Here is a 17,248-nt window from a genome sequence, read left to right on the forward strand (position 1 = left end):
CCTGACTATTGATGGCACAGTCCCCTTAAGCGGGCTCAGAATGTACTGGGATAGAGGATTCAAGATGAACATTATTAACTCTACAGGAAACTTTGAAAACAGCTCAGAGGGTAGCAGGCCTCTTACATTTGCAGATGGGACTGGACAGACAGAACACAATGCGCTGAGGACTACGGTAGCCTTATGGGAACAATGACAAAGAGCACTGAAGAAAGGAACAAGAACCATCCTGTTCTATTTCTTTTGCTCCAGTGCTCCAATCAACATGAGATAAATTTATTCTGAAGTAAAAGCTTCCTTTACCCTGTTTTGCTTAGGAATCCATTGCCTGTTAAAAAAAAAAAAGAGCCCTAGTTAAAGTGTCTTGTAAAAGTAACAGTTCATTTTCTATAATTATACTTGGAGAGCTGCCAAAAATTAGCTGTTCAGCTGTTCGATATATTATTTTCCATGACTACTATCAAATAGCCTTCCCTTCAACTGGTATGTTTTCATACATATTGATGACCTATTTAATAGATCATCACCTAAAATAACTAATTCATTAATAACGTTCTTGGGAAGAGTTACAAACAACATTGCAGTAGACCACAGGCCATCGACATGTAGCAAAATTAGACTCACAATCTTCAAACTTGACCAGAAAGACATAGTTATCAAATGAGTCTAGAATTTCAATGAGGAAGAAAAAAATCTCACTGAGAAGTTGGTGTATATTAATAGCCCATAAATAATTTTCTGAAGTAAAGCACAGAGATTAGTCCAACAAACCGATGCACAAGTATTTAATAGTTTTTCTGAGGTAGAAAATTTTATTATCTTCATTTTTGAAAGATTTGACTCCTAAAAAGTAAAATATGGGGATGCCCCAGTGAAGAGATGAGGTTTTTCTGGTGAATAGTAATCCAGTGGGTTGTTTTCAGCAGGGTTTATTGAAACATATACAGCCATTGCTGGCCTGGAAAAGACACTGTACTCTGGACATAAGTCAAATAGAATGTGATATTCAATGACATTTCTGAAAAAACAAAAACAAAAAACAAAACAAAAAAACAGGTGTCTTAGATGGCAACCATAGACTTTAAATACATGCATTTGTTCTTACTGATTTTTTTAACTCTCTAAAAATTAAGAAATAAAGCATTGTTATAGAGATATGTATCAGAAGCATTGGGTTCCAACTCTGGTTCCAACCTGGCATTATTACAGTCAAGTTATTTGATCTGAACAAACCTCTATTTCCTTATCTGATACATGAGATAAAACCTCAGTGAATGCTCCAGTAAAGATGGGTTTTGACTATGGACACTTCTAAGAGGCCTACAGGAGCCAGAAGTAGCTAGGCTTTAAGATGATAGAAGCATCAGACCCTGGGGGTTCTGTTGAGTGCTAAATACTATGATTAAAAGGAGTCTTTCTGCTTAGTGGAACGGTCAGCATCCAGCCGCTGTCAACTGTCTTTACTGGGCTGTATCATCTCTATGTTGCCATATTGTCAGGTTTGCCAAGAAAATATGGATGCAAATGTTTCTAGTTAAACACTGTTAATTTAAATGTCACTTGGAAGGCAGGCTAAACTTATGTCTGTGGGTGAAGCAGGACCTTTGGCCATCATGGTGTGACCTCTGTAAAGATGCTCCCAGAATCTCTGCTGTGGTTCTATTGAGGAATGCAAGAAATCGGGTGATCCTGGGAGCACAGGGCACTGCAGCTCACTTAATCTTCTTCTCACTGGGTCTCATTAACATATGTACACAGTAGGGAATTAGAGCCACCACGGTCAGTGGGATGGATGCACTTTTCCAGAAAGACAACAGATAAAATAAAGGTTCCGTGTGAGTCGGGATCTTGATGAAGCGATAAAGTTGCACTGTGGTCAGTGAGGTCAGAACACAGAGCAAGCGGAAGCTCAGCTCGGAGTCATTTTCTCCCTGGGAGCTCAGAAGGAACATTTCTGAGTTGATGGCAAAACCCAAGCCAAAGAGGACCCCCAGGTTTCTCACAAGTCCAGCAAAAGGCGTGCTGTCAATGTGGATCCAGTCTGGGTTGGCACACCACTTTTTGGCAATGGGCACAGACCACAGCAGGTCAATACCGAGCAGTCTGAGAAGCAGGTAAAAGCCAAGAGCAAACAGGAAGAGGAAGACGTTGGTCTTCAGGTACACACTCAAGCTGGCCATGTAGATTCCTGGAGTTCGTTCGAAGGCCTCTGCTACTAGCATCCCTAGGGATTGGAAAGAGATACTGACATGAACTTGTGACCCTAAGACTTCAGGAATCCCTCCCCTCTGCACTTCAGAGGGCTTCAGACAGCCAGGTTCTAACAATTTACTAAAGTGTTTGCAGACATAAGCTGAAAACAGATTAGTCCCGTAGTCTTTCAAGTACTTACATTGGTCAAAGAAGGATCAGTCGAAAGTCAGAAGCACTGAGTGACAACTCATTTTGCAGGCAGAACACTAAGCAATACAAAGCTGCCACCAGATGCATAGCCATGCAATAAGAACATAGCTCCAACCGAGTATCTTGGGTGGGTTTCAGGGTCCTTATGAGGTCCCTCAAAGAAGATGAAGGCACAGTGTCTGACATGATGGTTGGGATGAACCACTTCACTTCAGTTATACCTCAGAAAAGCCCATCTCCCCATGCAGTTCTCCATTTACACCACTGAGAGAGACTGTGTCAGCATGTGAGAAGAGGCTCATGAGACAGGTCTTATTAAATCACTGAAGCCCCCATGGTAGCATGTATGTTAGTGGCTTGATTCAGCTACCCCTGAAACCAGAAAGCCGATGACCAGAGTCTGATGCTACAATGTGGTAAACAAAGCGAAGTGAAGTAGCACAACTGAACATAAGAGGCCATATTTACCACCAATCACTCCAAGAATGACCTGATGGGGGAAATGTGTGGCTATGAACACTCTGGAGATGCAGACGCTGATTTGAATCAACCAGAAAACACTCCAAAGAAAGGACCAGGTCAGTCTGTGATGGAAGAATGGATACGAGTGTGAATAGCGAAGAATTCATAACACCTATAAATGTAGGTGGGTGAAACCTGATCTTCCTCCCTACGGGAGTCTTCCAGGTATGATGAAACACAATTCCAGAGTCTTTCTCCTTGAACATGCTTTCATACGATTCATAGGATTCAATGGGTTTTACATGGGACTTCACATTCCAAAATGCTAGCTCCTAAGATATTAATAAAGTTTAAAAGGACAGTGTTTAGTCAAAATCCCATTGTAAAGCAGAGAGAGTGAACATTAAGTTCCCCAGAAGAAGAGCTTTTGGTATTTGATAGCCACTGGGAGGGGAAGAGTTAGGTTTTTTGTTTTGTTTTTAAGAGTAAGACACACACACACACACACACACACACAGAGAGAGAGAGAGAGACAGAGACAGACAGAGAGACAGAGAGAGAGACAGAGACAGAGAGACAGAGGCAGAGAGAGACAGTGAGACAGGGAATGAGACAAACATAGACAAAGACAATGAGGAAAAGACAGAGATAGAGTCAGAGACTGAGAGACAGTGAAACAGAGACAGCGATAAAGACAAAGACAGAAACAGAAACAGAGGAGAAACCCAAAATTGGGTTGGTAAGGAGGTTGTGGTGGATCTGGGAGAAGCTGAGGAAGAAGAGATTAGTATTAAGATACATTGTATGAAATCACCCAAGCCCCCATGGTACATTGTATTTGCAAAGAATTATTACAAACATTATTTTTTTTAAAGAGGAAGGCATTTTGATAACCTTTGAATAAGGAAAAAGGAACGAGGGAAATTCAAGTGTAGGGGAATTAGTAGTATTAGAAAAATCAAGAATAGACCATGCAGACTTTTGTGTTTTATCATCTGTGCATCCTCTCTGCTGTCCATTCTCAGCTTCTCTTTGTTTGCTACAATACAAGAGAGGCAAGCCTCCATTTAGGCGAAAAGCTCATGAACATTCCACTGAGCCCATCACCTCATGGTCTGTGATTTCACAGATTCTCAGCGGCTCGAATCATTTTATGAAAGAGAAAAAATGTGGAACAAGAAAATATACTGCATACATTCAATTAGAAGTAGAAATGTGCAAAAGACACGTGAGATATTAAAATCCAAACAGTTAAAACAAAAACAAAAACAACAAAACCAGCTGTATTTAGTGCCATGAATCCTCAGGTCATTTATTGTTGACAATCAGACCAAAATTTAGTTTTAGCAAGACCAAAGGTTAAAAAGAGATGAGTCTGTCAGACAAGAGGTAGGAAATGGAAGAAGCACTAACAAGGGCTTGTGAACCCCAAAGTAAAGTGTAGGCACCCATTTATTTTTTAATTTATGTGGGTGAGTGTTTGCCTTCATGTATGTATAAACACTGTGTGTGTGTGTGTGTGTGTGTGTGTGTGTGCCTTTGATGGACAGAAGAGGATGTCAGATTCCCTGGAATTGCTCTTGTGAATGGTTGTGAGCCATCATGTAGGTTCTGGGACCCTTCCCAGAACCCTTGGTCCCTTGCAAGATTCAGCAAGTGCGTTTAACCACTGAGCCATCTCTTCAGCCCCCACTCTCTAAATTTTTACAAATGAAGAAAGTATTGCCATTGTAAACATTAAAAAGGAATAGGAATATTTTTTAAAATAAAAATATTTTTAAGATGGTTAATTGGAGGGGAGCATGACCCACACAGACTTAGTTCTTACATTATTCAAGACTACTCTTAAAAAGTAGAATGTGTTTTCTATTCTTTATTTTAAAAGAAATTTTATATGCTGGTATGGTTGTATGCCATATTTAAGAAAAAAATTGACAAATTTCTTTCAATAACTAAATTTTAGTCAGCTTGCCAACAACATAACATTTGAGGATTCCTGACAATACAGCTTTATTTTTCTTTTAAAATTGCTCAGATTCTAATATTTTTATAAGATATTTTTTGCATGTTTCTGCTTCTAATCAAAACTGTACTTTGCTGGGCAGTGGTGGTGCATGCCTTTAATCCCAGCACTTGGAAGGCAGAGGCAGGCGAATTTCTGAGTTCGAGGCCAGCCTGGTCTACAGAATGAGTTCCAGGACAGCCAGGGCTACAAGGAGAAACCCTGTCTCAAAAAACCAAAAACAAACAAACAAACAAACAAACAAACAAACAAAACCTATACTTTATGACAAAGTGGTGTTTGGGAATACTTTAATTACAAAGAATTTCATAAAAAGAAGAGAAGAAAAATCCCAATTTCTACAAATAGTGAGTGATCTTAAAGTTCTACATGCTTCTACACATTAAGAAATCTGTTGGCAGTAGGTCTAACACTCAAATTTAATTTTGCCTCTAGAATGTTTTAATTAAAAAGACTGCATAGACTTTAACAGCTAGAATATATTTTACTGATCTTAAAAGCATTGGGTGTTCAAAGTAGGAAGCATAATTTTACTAAATAAATCGACTCATTTAAGAGCTACGACGATCCTTAAAAATTTAAGTTAATCTTAAGGCAGGAGAACGTGCATGCAAAAATGTTTCCTTATGCAGCTCTCGATGACTTGTTTATGAGGTACCAAAATAATAATTGAATTTTGGAATCCCAAAGGCATATTTAGCAAGTCATTAATCAGATAAACATTTCCAACTCAATTATAAAAGTGGTAATAGCTGTGAGCTAATTAGAACATTATCTTAAAGCAGAATATTCATTTTCCACTCATTCTGCTACATGGGCTATGAAAGAAGAGAATAAGCACATTTCATTGAAAAACTGAAAATGTATTCAAATGAATGTTTACAAACGACCTTGCATATTCAATACTGTTTTGCCAATGCTTCAGAAGTTGGAGCAAGCTGACCTGTGCAGAGTGATAGAGGACTCATCCATCCGGCTGACAATGTAGCTTAAGGCAGCTGCTACCATGACATACCAGACACGTGATGAACCCATTGCGTGGCCAGACGGACTTCCTGTAATGAGTATCATTTGTTCAAAAGGTGATTAATTATCAGGATCACAGAAGAGACACTAGGATTGTATATTTGTCATGAAAATGACAAACAAACAAACAAGCCCATAGGTTATATATGTACTGCATAGAAGTAGATACAAAATAAAAAAAAAACTGGAGTCAATTTGAGACTCAAGTTCACCATTTCAAAAACATTTTTTTAAAACAGGAAGAAACAGAGCAAAAACTGCTAGAAATATCTATTTTTTCCTCTTGGTCCCCAGAGTGACCCGCTCTCGACCATTTATAACATGGATAATAATGGTTAGAGTTAAAATGTGACTTCTCCAGACAATTCCATCATGATATAATGGGGCCACGAGAAGTTCTGATTATCATGAACCTACAATGTATATAATCAACCATAACTTTATATAATTCTACCTAACTTCCTTTAATGAAAATGCTTTCTATATGAAACACACACACACCCTTCTCCAGAGTTTCAAGCTGATTGAATTCTGCAAATCAACATATTCGGTATAATGATTTAAGAATGTGGGCAGTTGCACCCAAATCTAACACAATCGTATTCAATTCTTCATATGTTGTTTTCAATTGACAAGAAAATTAAAGTACTTATCCTGGATCTTGAATCAATGTATTTTCCTTAAGCCGACAGGCTGTCATTGTTCTGCCTGTGGTTTACTGATTGACTTAAAAACAACTGCTGTGTGTATGCAGAAACCAGAATATGCATATTGTGGCTACTGCAGTGAGAAGCTTTGCCAAACAATGGAGAATCCAATCTACAAAGACACTAAAGGGGGCTGTGAATCTTGACAAAACCCACCTGCTCTCAGGCCTTTCCTAGTGCCAGAACCGATGCCTTTCCTACACTGTTCGTTTTATTTTCAACTACTTAGACATGGTACATAACTTTTCATCTAGTAGAAAGTCACTCAGGTTAAATATCAGACTATCTTAGAAAACAAAGGATCAGTCCCTTTTTTGTGAAACATAAGATTCACTGTAGGAATTCTTTCTCTCTCACCCCATACCCTGTAAAAAACATCTCACAAGATGGAATAGGTACTAGGAAGTTTTAAGATAAAACAAATGAACATCTCAGCTACCTCAAGGTTATCCATTGATCCATCCACCTACTTATCTCATATAAATATGAAATACATTTAATCCTCGGCTAATAGGACATACAGTCTGAGCAGCCAGATATTTAAAGAATTAACTGTGGTATTACAAATGCTGTGAAAGATGTACGTATACTTTTAGGGAAGCCAAGGAAGATATTCAGAAAATTCATTAGGAGCTCATCCACTTAAGGTTTGTTTCAAAGGACTGTCTAATGGCATGAATTTTACAACTATGATGTAGCACAAGACAACTCTTTCAATAAGCTAAAGCAATATGCATTGTCCCATGTATATGAATATACATAAACTGTTTACTCTCTTAAAGTTGACTTCTACAATATACATGTTATATTTAATACACAGGGCCTTGTAAGATAAAAAGAGCCTTAGGAAACTCTACTAACAGGATACACAATCAAGAGTGAAAAAGAAAAAAATGTTAGTGGCCGTGTGTCCTGGCAGCAGGAGTGCAAGGATGTCTTCATCTTTCTTATAAGACATCTGTCTCTTCCTTATTTGTGAGCGTCTCAAAAGAGCCATAGCCAGGAAGCGGCTGAGCAGCAGACAGATCAACGTTTCTAGAATCTTAATGTAGTTCTTTGGGAATTTGTTCTAGCTTATTGGTTTTTATTTTTTATTTGTCTTCATATCCAACCATTATATCTCTCCAAAATAATAAATACTCAGGTATGATGATTTGGGAAGTATGTTTCCCACCTAATCTTTCACAAGTAACAATATAGAATTTGGTAATTCCTAAAATTTCTTTCCTTCCTCATTAGTAATTTTTACAATAAATTTTAAGCATCCTCATATATGACATTTTCCTTGACATCCTAGACATCATACGATTATAGGATGCTAAGCATGTCTAAGGGCTCACTTCAGTAAGGTGAGGCTTCTTTAATTGCTTACCTGGGCCTGTTTCGCATGTAGTAGGAAACTGCTCAAGACATGGGCTTGAGTGATTTGGGTAAATCTCAGTTTCTTGGATCCACCAGTAAGGACGATGGCCAAACAAAATCCTGTGAATAAAGGAATATGAATTTCATATGTACTTAAATACAACAGTTGATTAAGTGGAGACTTGCAATTCTTGTAAAAAAAAATGCCTCAATTAAAGAGTCAAGGGGAAAGTTCATAATTAAAACACCCTTAAATAACATGAGTTCTGGTCTCTCATCATGAGAGAGCATGGTGGTATCTAGGGTCTGGGAACACTCATTTCCCATAACCAGTGGAGTCCTGTGGGTACTTAGATTGGAACTATCAAAATGGAACTTAGAATCATCAATCTCATTATTGTACTGCTAACTTCTTGGTTAATTATAGAATGTGCGTTATATGTGAAATAATGTATAATTCAAAGTATGTATTTCTATGCTTTTTGTAAGTTCTACTTATGAATCTGGTATTTCAAAGTAACCAGTTTGTTTGGAAGACATTCTATGTCAAAGTATATGGACCCAAAACTTGATCATTAAGCTAAAATTACAAATTTAAGAATACATTTTAGAAAAGATAAAATACAACAGAAGTCTTACCATTTAAATATAAGATTGAACCAGTCCCCTATGACTGCTACCCATATCATCTTGGTTCCAACAGTCTGATTCAACTGAAACCAAAGTGGGAAGTAAATAGAAAAGATATTTTGGGGGTCTCCAACACTGGACATAAAATTTAGAAAATCATAGTAAGCCCGGTAGTCCTTCTGCAGATGCTGAATAATGAGCACTCCGCTTCTATGAAGGAAATCCATCTTGATGCAGTTCTAAGCATGAAGCAGGTGGAGCTGCAGGGCTCTGTGTCTGGCTGTCTTTATATGGTACCCTTGTGATGCGTTGAGCCATTACTGGGACATGTGATGCTGACCATCTGTGGAGCAAGCATGATGGTTCTCCACCCCCTAAAAAGTTCATATGCTTATGACTTTAATTGGTGGAAAAGAGGTGCGGTACATGCTGATCTGGGGCAATTTGGGGGGAACTTTGAGAGAAGCACAGTGGATTTCTTCTGCATCCTCCCTTTGTATGAACAGTTGGATTGTGTTTGCTTGCCATTTTTCTCACAGTTCATTTCCCTCAAGGGCAGACATTAGCAATCTCTATGCTTGGCTAGCAGACTACATAAATAATTATTCCATGTCAAATAAGCCTCAAAGCCTTGAATTTTAATTTCAGTGAGACTGTGGCTTTCTGACTGTTCTACTGAGTCTTTCAGGAAAACAATAGAGTGAATTTTTTTATTTGAAAATTTTGTATCATTTGGCAGATTAATTTCTGATCACAGGTTTTAAAAAAACAAATTGTCTGACAGATCTTCACTATCAAAGAATGACAGGATACATATGGACAAAGAAGAGGATACAGGGAGTGCATGAACTCAGGGTGCAAACATGTTGTTTATGTTTTTGACTGTAAGGCAAAAAAAAAGAGCAGATGTTCTTGATTTACTTGGATCATAGAAGTGTGTTGAAACTGAACTATTATTATTATTGTCATTATTATTATGATGTATGTATGTATGTATGTATGTATGTATGTATGTACGTATGTATGCATCTACTGGTACACAGATAGTACAGTAGAGGGTGAAAGGACAACCTTCAGGAGTCACTCCAGGGAGTGAACCCAGGTTATTTAACTTGTGGAGCAAGCACTTTTACCACAGAGTGAGCCATCTTCCTGGCTCTATACTATTTTTAACTGACAAGAGAATACAGCTGAGACGTTTGGAAAAACTGCACTTGTGATAAAGATAGATATCAATTACAAAGGGCTTCCCACCAATCAGGAATTTCCAACCATTTGATTTGTTGGTGACTGTTCATAAGAAGTAAGTGAGAAGCACCCAAACAAGCATGTAGATTGGGGTGAAGAGGGTACGACATAGAGACATAGGGGCCCCAGTCAGCGTGAGAAGCTGCTTGGTTGCAACGTTGGTGAGGAGTGGACTCAAGCCCTCCACATGCTGAAGGTACAGCTATGATGCGCTTCTCATCCCTCCATCCAGATACTTGTCTTTGCTAATCACAGCCTCTCTTACTAGAAATGGTCTTCATTGGCTACGGCTGTCACTATAAAGCTCTTCTAGAGTTGTCCCATGATTCTACAGCAGTGGTTCTCAATGTTCCTAAATGCTGTGACTCCCTTAATACAGTTCCTCATGTTGTGGTGATGCCCAACCATAAAATTATTTAGTTGCTACTTCAAAACTGTAATTTTGCTACTGTTTTGAATCAGCATGTAAGTATCTGATATGTGACCACCACCACCACCACCACCACCACCACCACCCGCCCCAAAGGGGTTGCGACCCACAGGTTGTGAACCACTGTTTCTACAGCATCAGTGTTATGGGCATGCAGTTCTTAACTGTGCTTTGCTGATTTCTGTTGCTTCTCCCGGAACAAATGGATTGACTGGCCACTAAAATGTCTCAGGGCACTTTACAGTCAGCATAGTTCTTTTGATAAGGAGTAAATGGGGGGAAATTGCCCTGTTTCTAAGATACATGGATTTAGTAGAACTGTTCTTAACTGTCGGTTAACCACCTAAGGCTACCATGGGCAATGACCTTGTCTCATTGTCCCAGATCAACTGAATTCTTGGCGGTGGGGATCTGGGCATTGGTCATATAAAAATATTCCAAGTGATTCCTCAGTGTAGAATCCAGGCTTAGAGAGACTGAGCTAAAACAAGGCACATGTGGCATCTGCCTTGACCAACAGAAGTCTACGCTTCAGGCTTTTTTGCTTTGCATATTCAGGTTCTCTAATTTCCATAATTTCTTTAATGAGCCATGAGGAAGGACATAACTTCCTTTTATTCTTTTTCTAAGAAGCGTTTGAGCTACATAATTCACGATATTCATTTTCTTCAGAAGTGTCTTGTCCTTAAATCAGGGTGTAAATGATATCAAATACATTTGTGTCTTACAATTAAAAATTAAAGTTCGTGCTCACTCAAGGTTTTGGAGTCTATGGACTGTGATGACGCTGACTGCACAGTGGCTTTTCATCTTAGGGAGTTAATTTAGACAGACTGTATCTCAGAGGACTCCAGTTCTGTAGATTATAGGATAATTAACTGAAGCAAAAAGGATCTCAATGTCCCTCTTCCTTTAATACAATCTGCTAGATCTTCTTATTCCATTATCGTTTGCTAAGTCTTTTCATGTCTTGGCTCAGTGCACTTTCTCATCACTTTGGGACATTCTTTCTAGGGCATCATATTCCTTTGCTAAGGCTACGATGAGACTGTCAGACTGGGAGGCTAAAATAGCATACATTTATTTTCTTTTAATCACAGGAAGTAGAAGTCTATGATGAGGGTGTCAACATGGTTCTAGTTTCCTCTGTGGCCCCTCCTTGGCCTGTGGATGTCTGCCACCTTCTCTGTGTGTCTCTACCTGGTGTCCCCTCTGACCCTGTCCCTATCCTAGTCTAGTTCCTTCTTTCCTTTCCCATCTTTGTGTTTCTCTTATTTTCTTCCCACCTTTTTTCTCCCTTCTATCTCACTCCTTTTTCACACTAATTGTCGTTTAATTATCTGTCTGCCGCTGTTACTGTTATTTGAGATAGAGTCTCACGTGATCTAGGTTGACCCTCAATCTCCAATTCTGGGATTACAGGTATACCCCACCACATATGGCATTTTCTGGGTCTTCAAATCAGTCATTATCTTTATATTTTTCATCCAAGGAGCAAAGGCAGCCACACAAACATGAATTGTTCGATATTGTATTTAGAAATCAAGCCAAGGCCTATGAGATAGCTCAACAACTATGAACACTAGCTGCCAGGCCTGGCAACCTGAATTCAAGCTCAGGAACCCACATGGCAGAAGGAGAGACGTGACTCCTCTCACTGTGACACGCATACCAGCTACATACATACAAATGCAAAACTCTCCTACACAAAGCAAAGTGTATGCAAAAGCCCACAGTCAAGGACTTTGAGCATCAGTCCATTCTCTTCTTGCTGTAGGATGTGTCTCTGACTTTTCCAAGCTTCCAACCACCAGAGTTCTGCTATGACAGAAAAGCATTTTTGTGTGTGTGGGGAAAATCTTTCTTAGTACGTGGTTTGGGTCCAATCTTCGCCAAATTTTTTCAGTCACTAGGCAACTCTTCATCTGCAATTTATTTAGAGGTTACCAAACTCCCCAAAATCGCAGGCAAAATGTTTATCCATATGTACATTTGTTTGAAGGTCACAGCTTTCAAAGATTATCAGTGGAACCTCTGATCCAAGCAAATTAAGTACAACATGAAGTTCATGGGCATCCCCTGGACTGTTCATGTGTTACTCTCAGGATCCCTGCTTTCTCCATTTCCTTGGAGACAGCTTCAGTACTCCATTCTCCCAGCATGACTGGCTGGTGGTAATGATTTCCTTACTCTTAATGACTGTGTGTGTTTGTTTTCTTCACTAATGTAGCCAGTCTCAAAATCCTGTACTGTTGCCCTGTTTAGATGTTTGCTCTAGTAATTGATTACTTTCTGTTCTCTCCAGAATGTTATTATGGTTTATTTAAACTTTCCCTGGGTTTTAAGTAAATCCTGCTTGTTTTAGAATACAACATGGAGGCCACAGAATTCTTTCAGGATGTTTTGCCACAGCAAATATTTTAAGACCACAAGGTATAGTTTTATTATAAAATAAACTATTTGTTTCTGACTTATAGTGCCTGCTACAGTTCAACACCATTTAGACATTAGTTTAGCTTTGGCTAGTACTGCTAATATCTTGGCAGCAAACAAAAATAGATCTTTAATGTCTTCATGGCCATTATCCTTCTAACAAACTTATCTGCCTTTTCTAAAATAAATCATATTTGAGAACTCTCCGGTGTCACCTTGCAGTATAAGTGGATTTATTTCAGACTCTAGAGTTTAAGCTGTAGTGAGTTTTAGAAAATAATTACTTTACCTCCATTCTGGCTCACATCCCAGGAATACTGGCATTCTGTAATGACACTATTATAAATTATCTTGCCACAGATTTCAGGGACCCCTTCCATTAGTCTCATTATGAACTCGTCCCTAGAAATGATCATGACCTATACAGATCCATAAGCTGGTGCTTGGATCACAGGTTTCTCACTAGGAGAGCTGCCCATGGACTTGTTCCAGTCATGTTTTTCTTGGTGGAGCTAAGGCGTTATGTGGCTGAATTCATGTTACAGATGGCCAAGGGAGCACTTACTCTGTGTAACACAGTAGTCTACAAGTTTAGTTTGCATCCTGCTCACCTGGTGGCCATGTTAAAATGAAGATTCCCAGGAACTTGTTTCCAGAGTCTTAGATTTAGTTGGAATCCAGCAGGGCCTTCAAGTTTACATGTCTACTGAACTCCCAGACGATGGTAATATTATTGGGTAATGAGCCTTAGCTTTGGGAAGCACTGGTAGAAGGTTTTGATTTTTACCTGTGCTGGGTAGGACAGAGGGAGATCATACAGTAAGAGTCGCAGTGTAGTAGAGGATGTGAGATAGTTGCATAATTAACAGTGCTGTGCCCCTAGGCTTGAACACAGAGAGGATGGAATAGAACAAGCGCAGATAATAACTTTCAGTCTGTGACATGGAGCTTAGGGAGTTTTGTGGAAGACACAGCACTGTGACTGGGCTTCCATATGTAAATAATTATAAATGCAAATGCAGCGTGGATAGGGCAAAGGCATTTCAGAATGCGGTAGCAATAATACTATTGTGCTAACATATTTGCATTAATTAATTACTGTATTACATTTAAAAGCTGTAAAATTAAACCTCTAGATTTCTTCTTTCCTTCCTTCCTCTCCTTCATTAAGACCAATCTTATACTATAGCTCAGATTGGCCTAGAGCTCATTAGGGCCCATGCCAGCCTCAACCTCAGGATGCTCCTTCTTCTAGAGTTAAAGCTAAGAACCACCCTGCCTGGCTTCAAATGGCCGCTTTTTACATTGATGAGACAATTAAACACTTTCACCCAGGATGATCAATTTCGTTGCAGTAGTAGATAGAAGCTATGACCTCACTCACACATTAGGCACTCTACCTCTGAATTCCGCTCTGAGTTAAGGCAATTCTTCTCTTCCTCCTCTTCCAGGAGACAGGATCACATTGTGGCATCAAACTCACAGCAATCCTGCCTCTGTCTTCCTCATACTGGGCCCTATGAACAGATGCAACCCATTATGCCTGACTAGCAATCAACTTCTCAGAGAAAGCAGAAGAGTGGCTGCCAGTGCCCAGGGAAGGAGAATGGGATGTACTGTTCAGTGACTTGGAGTTTGAGTTTTGCAGAGGAAAGCAGTTGTAAGGTATGAATAACAGCAATGATGACAACAGTTAGTACGGTATCAGTGCATGCATAAAAGAAGTTAAGGTTATAAAATAGTATGTTACACATAGTTTACCACAATTTCCAAAAACTGAGTGTTTTCCTTTTGGCACTGAACATTTTTCCGAGTATTGAGAAAGGCCCTGTCTTTCCTCCCTCTGACACTCTGATAATGTTCATCATTTTTTTTTAAATTTCTTTTTTATGTTTTACAACTTTATTGAGTAACTTTCTAGTGTAATTGTCTTCAATACACGATTCAATGGTTTTTAGTAAATTTATAGAGTTGTAATCAATCATATAACCTAGATTTACAGCATACCTGTCACCTAGCAGGCTTCTATGTGTCCTTTGACAGTAGCTGCTGCTCCTGGTCCCCCACAACTACCCAACTGTCTTCTGTGTAGATCTTCATTTTTCTGATAATTCTCTATAAGTACGAATGTTTTAAGTTCAGACTCCATTCTAGAGAACCTGACCTAAGTTTGAACTCAGGTAAACTAACAGGCTGGTATCTAGCATTAGTTTCCAAGTTATCCCCCAACAAAACCCAAGCCTAACTCCAGTCTCTAGGCTAATCCCCAACAAGACCAGTGTCTCTAGGTTATTCCCCTAACAAACCTGTACCCCCAGGTTACAAGCCCATCCCTGCCTAATGACCACCAATGCAGAGGGGAGCAGAAATTAAGTTTTTGATATTACTCCCAGCATCAGCTGTTAAAGGCCACAGTAACTTTCTAATTAGATGCTTGCATACTCACCCCCCCCACCACTTGCTTGCTTACTATAAGGTCTTGCCCCATAGACATTCGGGGCTCCCCCACCACCAAAACTGTCCTGTGTGATGGTGATGCATTGGTTGGGGAGGGGGGATGGAATCTAGCTCGAATAAAATAAGACCCTGCTGTGAATTACATCAGACCGGCTCCTGTCTGCTTTTGCGGGGGGATCACTAACATTTCCCTGGCACTGCACAATCACATAATATATATTCCTTTGTATCTAGCTTACTTCGAGCAGCATATTGTTTTTAGGAAATCTCCTTGCCCCCAGAAGAATAAAGTTTGTTGTGAGCTTTTCATTCAATTCTAAGTACCCTGAAATGACTGTTATTTTTATAATTTTCAGTGTTTCTTTTGTATGGAAGAATTCTTTATGACTTCATCAAATTATCATGCCGAAGGGCTCAGAAAATTCTTCCTTTTATCTATTTTTTAACACAGAAGATGACAAAGTCTAGTGAAGTTGTGTGTGTGTGTGTGTGTGTGTGTGTGTGTGTGTGTGTGTGTGTTGAGGCAGGGTCTCACTAGGTAATACTGGCTAACCTGGAACACATTATATAGACCAGGCTGGACTTGAACTCACAAAGATCCCCTTGCCTCTGCCTCCTAAGTGCTAGATTACAGGTGTTTGACATGATGCCAGGAGGCAATAAATTCATTCACTTTGATGATTGTATTTGTATTCTGTTGGTTCTATTCCTCTGGAGAACCCCGACTAATCCACTGAGCAAGGCTTCCTCAAACTGCTCCATACAAACACCTCCAGTCTAGAAGATGTAATATGTTTTTCCTCATCACCTGAAGAAACCCGACCTGGGTCACAGAGCATATATATTCCAGAGAAGGCAGTGCTCAGTTCAACACATAACTTGATAGTCACAATAAATCCTACTTGGGTTGAAATGAATGGCACAAATATAGCTATAAAGATGATGATAGTGTCTGTAGGTGGTGACAGAAGAGTGTCAGAAAACTATTCTCTGTGATGAGAGGCAAGGTGGGGACAGGGTAGCATATTTTCTCTACCCAGTGTTTCAGATATAAAAAAAAATTGACAATAGCAATTTTTTTCTTATACCTTAGTTGAAAAGGAGTCTTGACAAAAAGTCAGTGGTCATGGCTAGGTGTAATAGAGAACACACACAACGTCACGCACTCAGGATGCTAAGGCACGAGGGTTACAAGTTCAAAGTCAACCTGAGCAACATGGTAAGACTGTCTTAAAATTACAAGGCAGGAAGGGGTTGGGGATATGGAGTGGAGTGCTTGCTTGGAATTTGCCAGGTTATAGATCCAAAACTGAGCAAAACTGGAAAGAGAGGGAATGAGAAGATTGTACGGAGGAAGGGAAGGAGAGAGATATCAAAGCTAGCTCGGAGTACATAGCAAGCTCAAACAAGGAAACAACTCAAATTCCCCGACTCCCACACCTTCAAAGAAAGCAATGGTCATCAGAAGGGTCGGTGGCTCTGAAACTTGCTAACGGCAATTTCTTTCTCAGTCCAAAGTCCAGAGACATCTAGAATCGTCACTTGGTGGCCTCATTTAGACCAGGGTAAAGCTGAGCAGAAACAGGGCTTCAGCTAGCACCCTGCCTTGAATCTAACTCAGCGGGCGACCCAGGAGGTCATTACCCAGCTGAAGAGCTAAGATGGCCAAAATATAAAACGGAAGGTAAAATTGCTACTAGATACCTAAGACCAGAAGTTATTGCAAAAGCATTCAAAATTAAAGGCCTTTCACAGCAAACTGTAAGTCTAATTGTTACAACCAACATCTGAGGAATTGGCGACATGGCTCAAGGTTGCAGAGCGCCTGCTCCTCAGTTAGAGGAGAGAAGTTTGAATGCTAATGGCTAACAACTGTTCCAGGGGGATCTGATGGCCCTTTCTGTAAACACTTACAAACATAAAAATTAAATAAGTAAAATACTCTCAATGAAGTAATGTTAGAAAAGCTTGGGGAATTTAGACAGTAAGTTTGGGTAAATGGTTTGGTAACTTTCAAGATGTTTCTGCCTAATCAATCATAACTGGAGTCTGTTCAAGAGTATTTTC

General features: G+C 39.5%; 1 protein-coding gene across 1 annotated transcript; it reads right to left on the reverse strand.

Moving 5' to 3' along the window:
- Positions 1-1,712: 1,712 nt before the first annotated feature.
- Positions 1,713-8,840, reverse strand: G6pc2 (glucose-6-phosphatase catalytic subunit 2). Its single transcript, XM_028762855.1, has 5 exons — positions 8,623-8,840; positions 7,994-8,103; positions 5,832-5,943; positions 2,872-2,987; positions 1,713-2,224 (listed from the first exon to the last, which is right to left on the reverse strand). The coding sequence occupies exons 1-5, from the start codon at positions 8,838-8,840 to the stop codon at positions 1,713-1,715; spliced, it is 1,068 nt and encodes a 355-aa protein (XP_028618688.1).
- Between the last annotated feature and the right edge of the window lie 8,408 nt (positions 8,841-17,248).

Source organism: Grammomys surdaster, unplaced genomic scaffold, assembly GCF_004785775.1.
Source record: "Grammomys surdaster isolate TR1022 unplaced genomic scaffold, NIH_TR_1.0 136, whole genome shotgun sequence".
Classification (NCBI taxonomy): domain Eukaryota; kingdom Metazoa; phylum Chordata; class Mammalia; order Rodentia; family Muridae; genus Grammomys; species Grammomys surdaster.

What these genes read in the sequence shown, in the direction of transcription:
- G6pc2 (XM_028762855.1), bottom strand. Translation starts at nt 8,840, where the DNA reads ATGGATTTCCTTCATAGAAGCGGAGTGCTCATTATTCAGCATCTGCAG. An exon ending in TCCTCTATCACTCTGCACAG is followed by an intron (nt 2,988 to 5,831) that starts GTCAGCTTGCTC and finishes CTTCCATCACAG; the next exon opens with ACTGACCTGGTCCTTTCTTT. An exon ending in CATTCTTGGAGTGATTGGTG is followed by an intron (nt 2,225 to 2,871) that starts GTAAATATGGCC and finishes TCCAATCCCTAG; the next exon opens with GGATGCTAGTAGCAGAGGCC.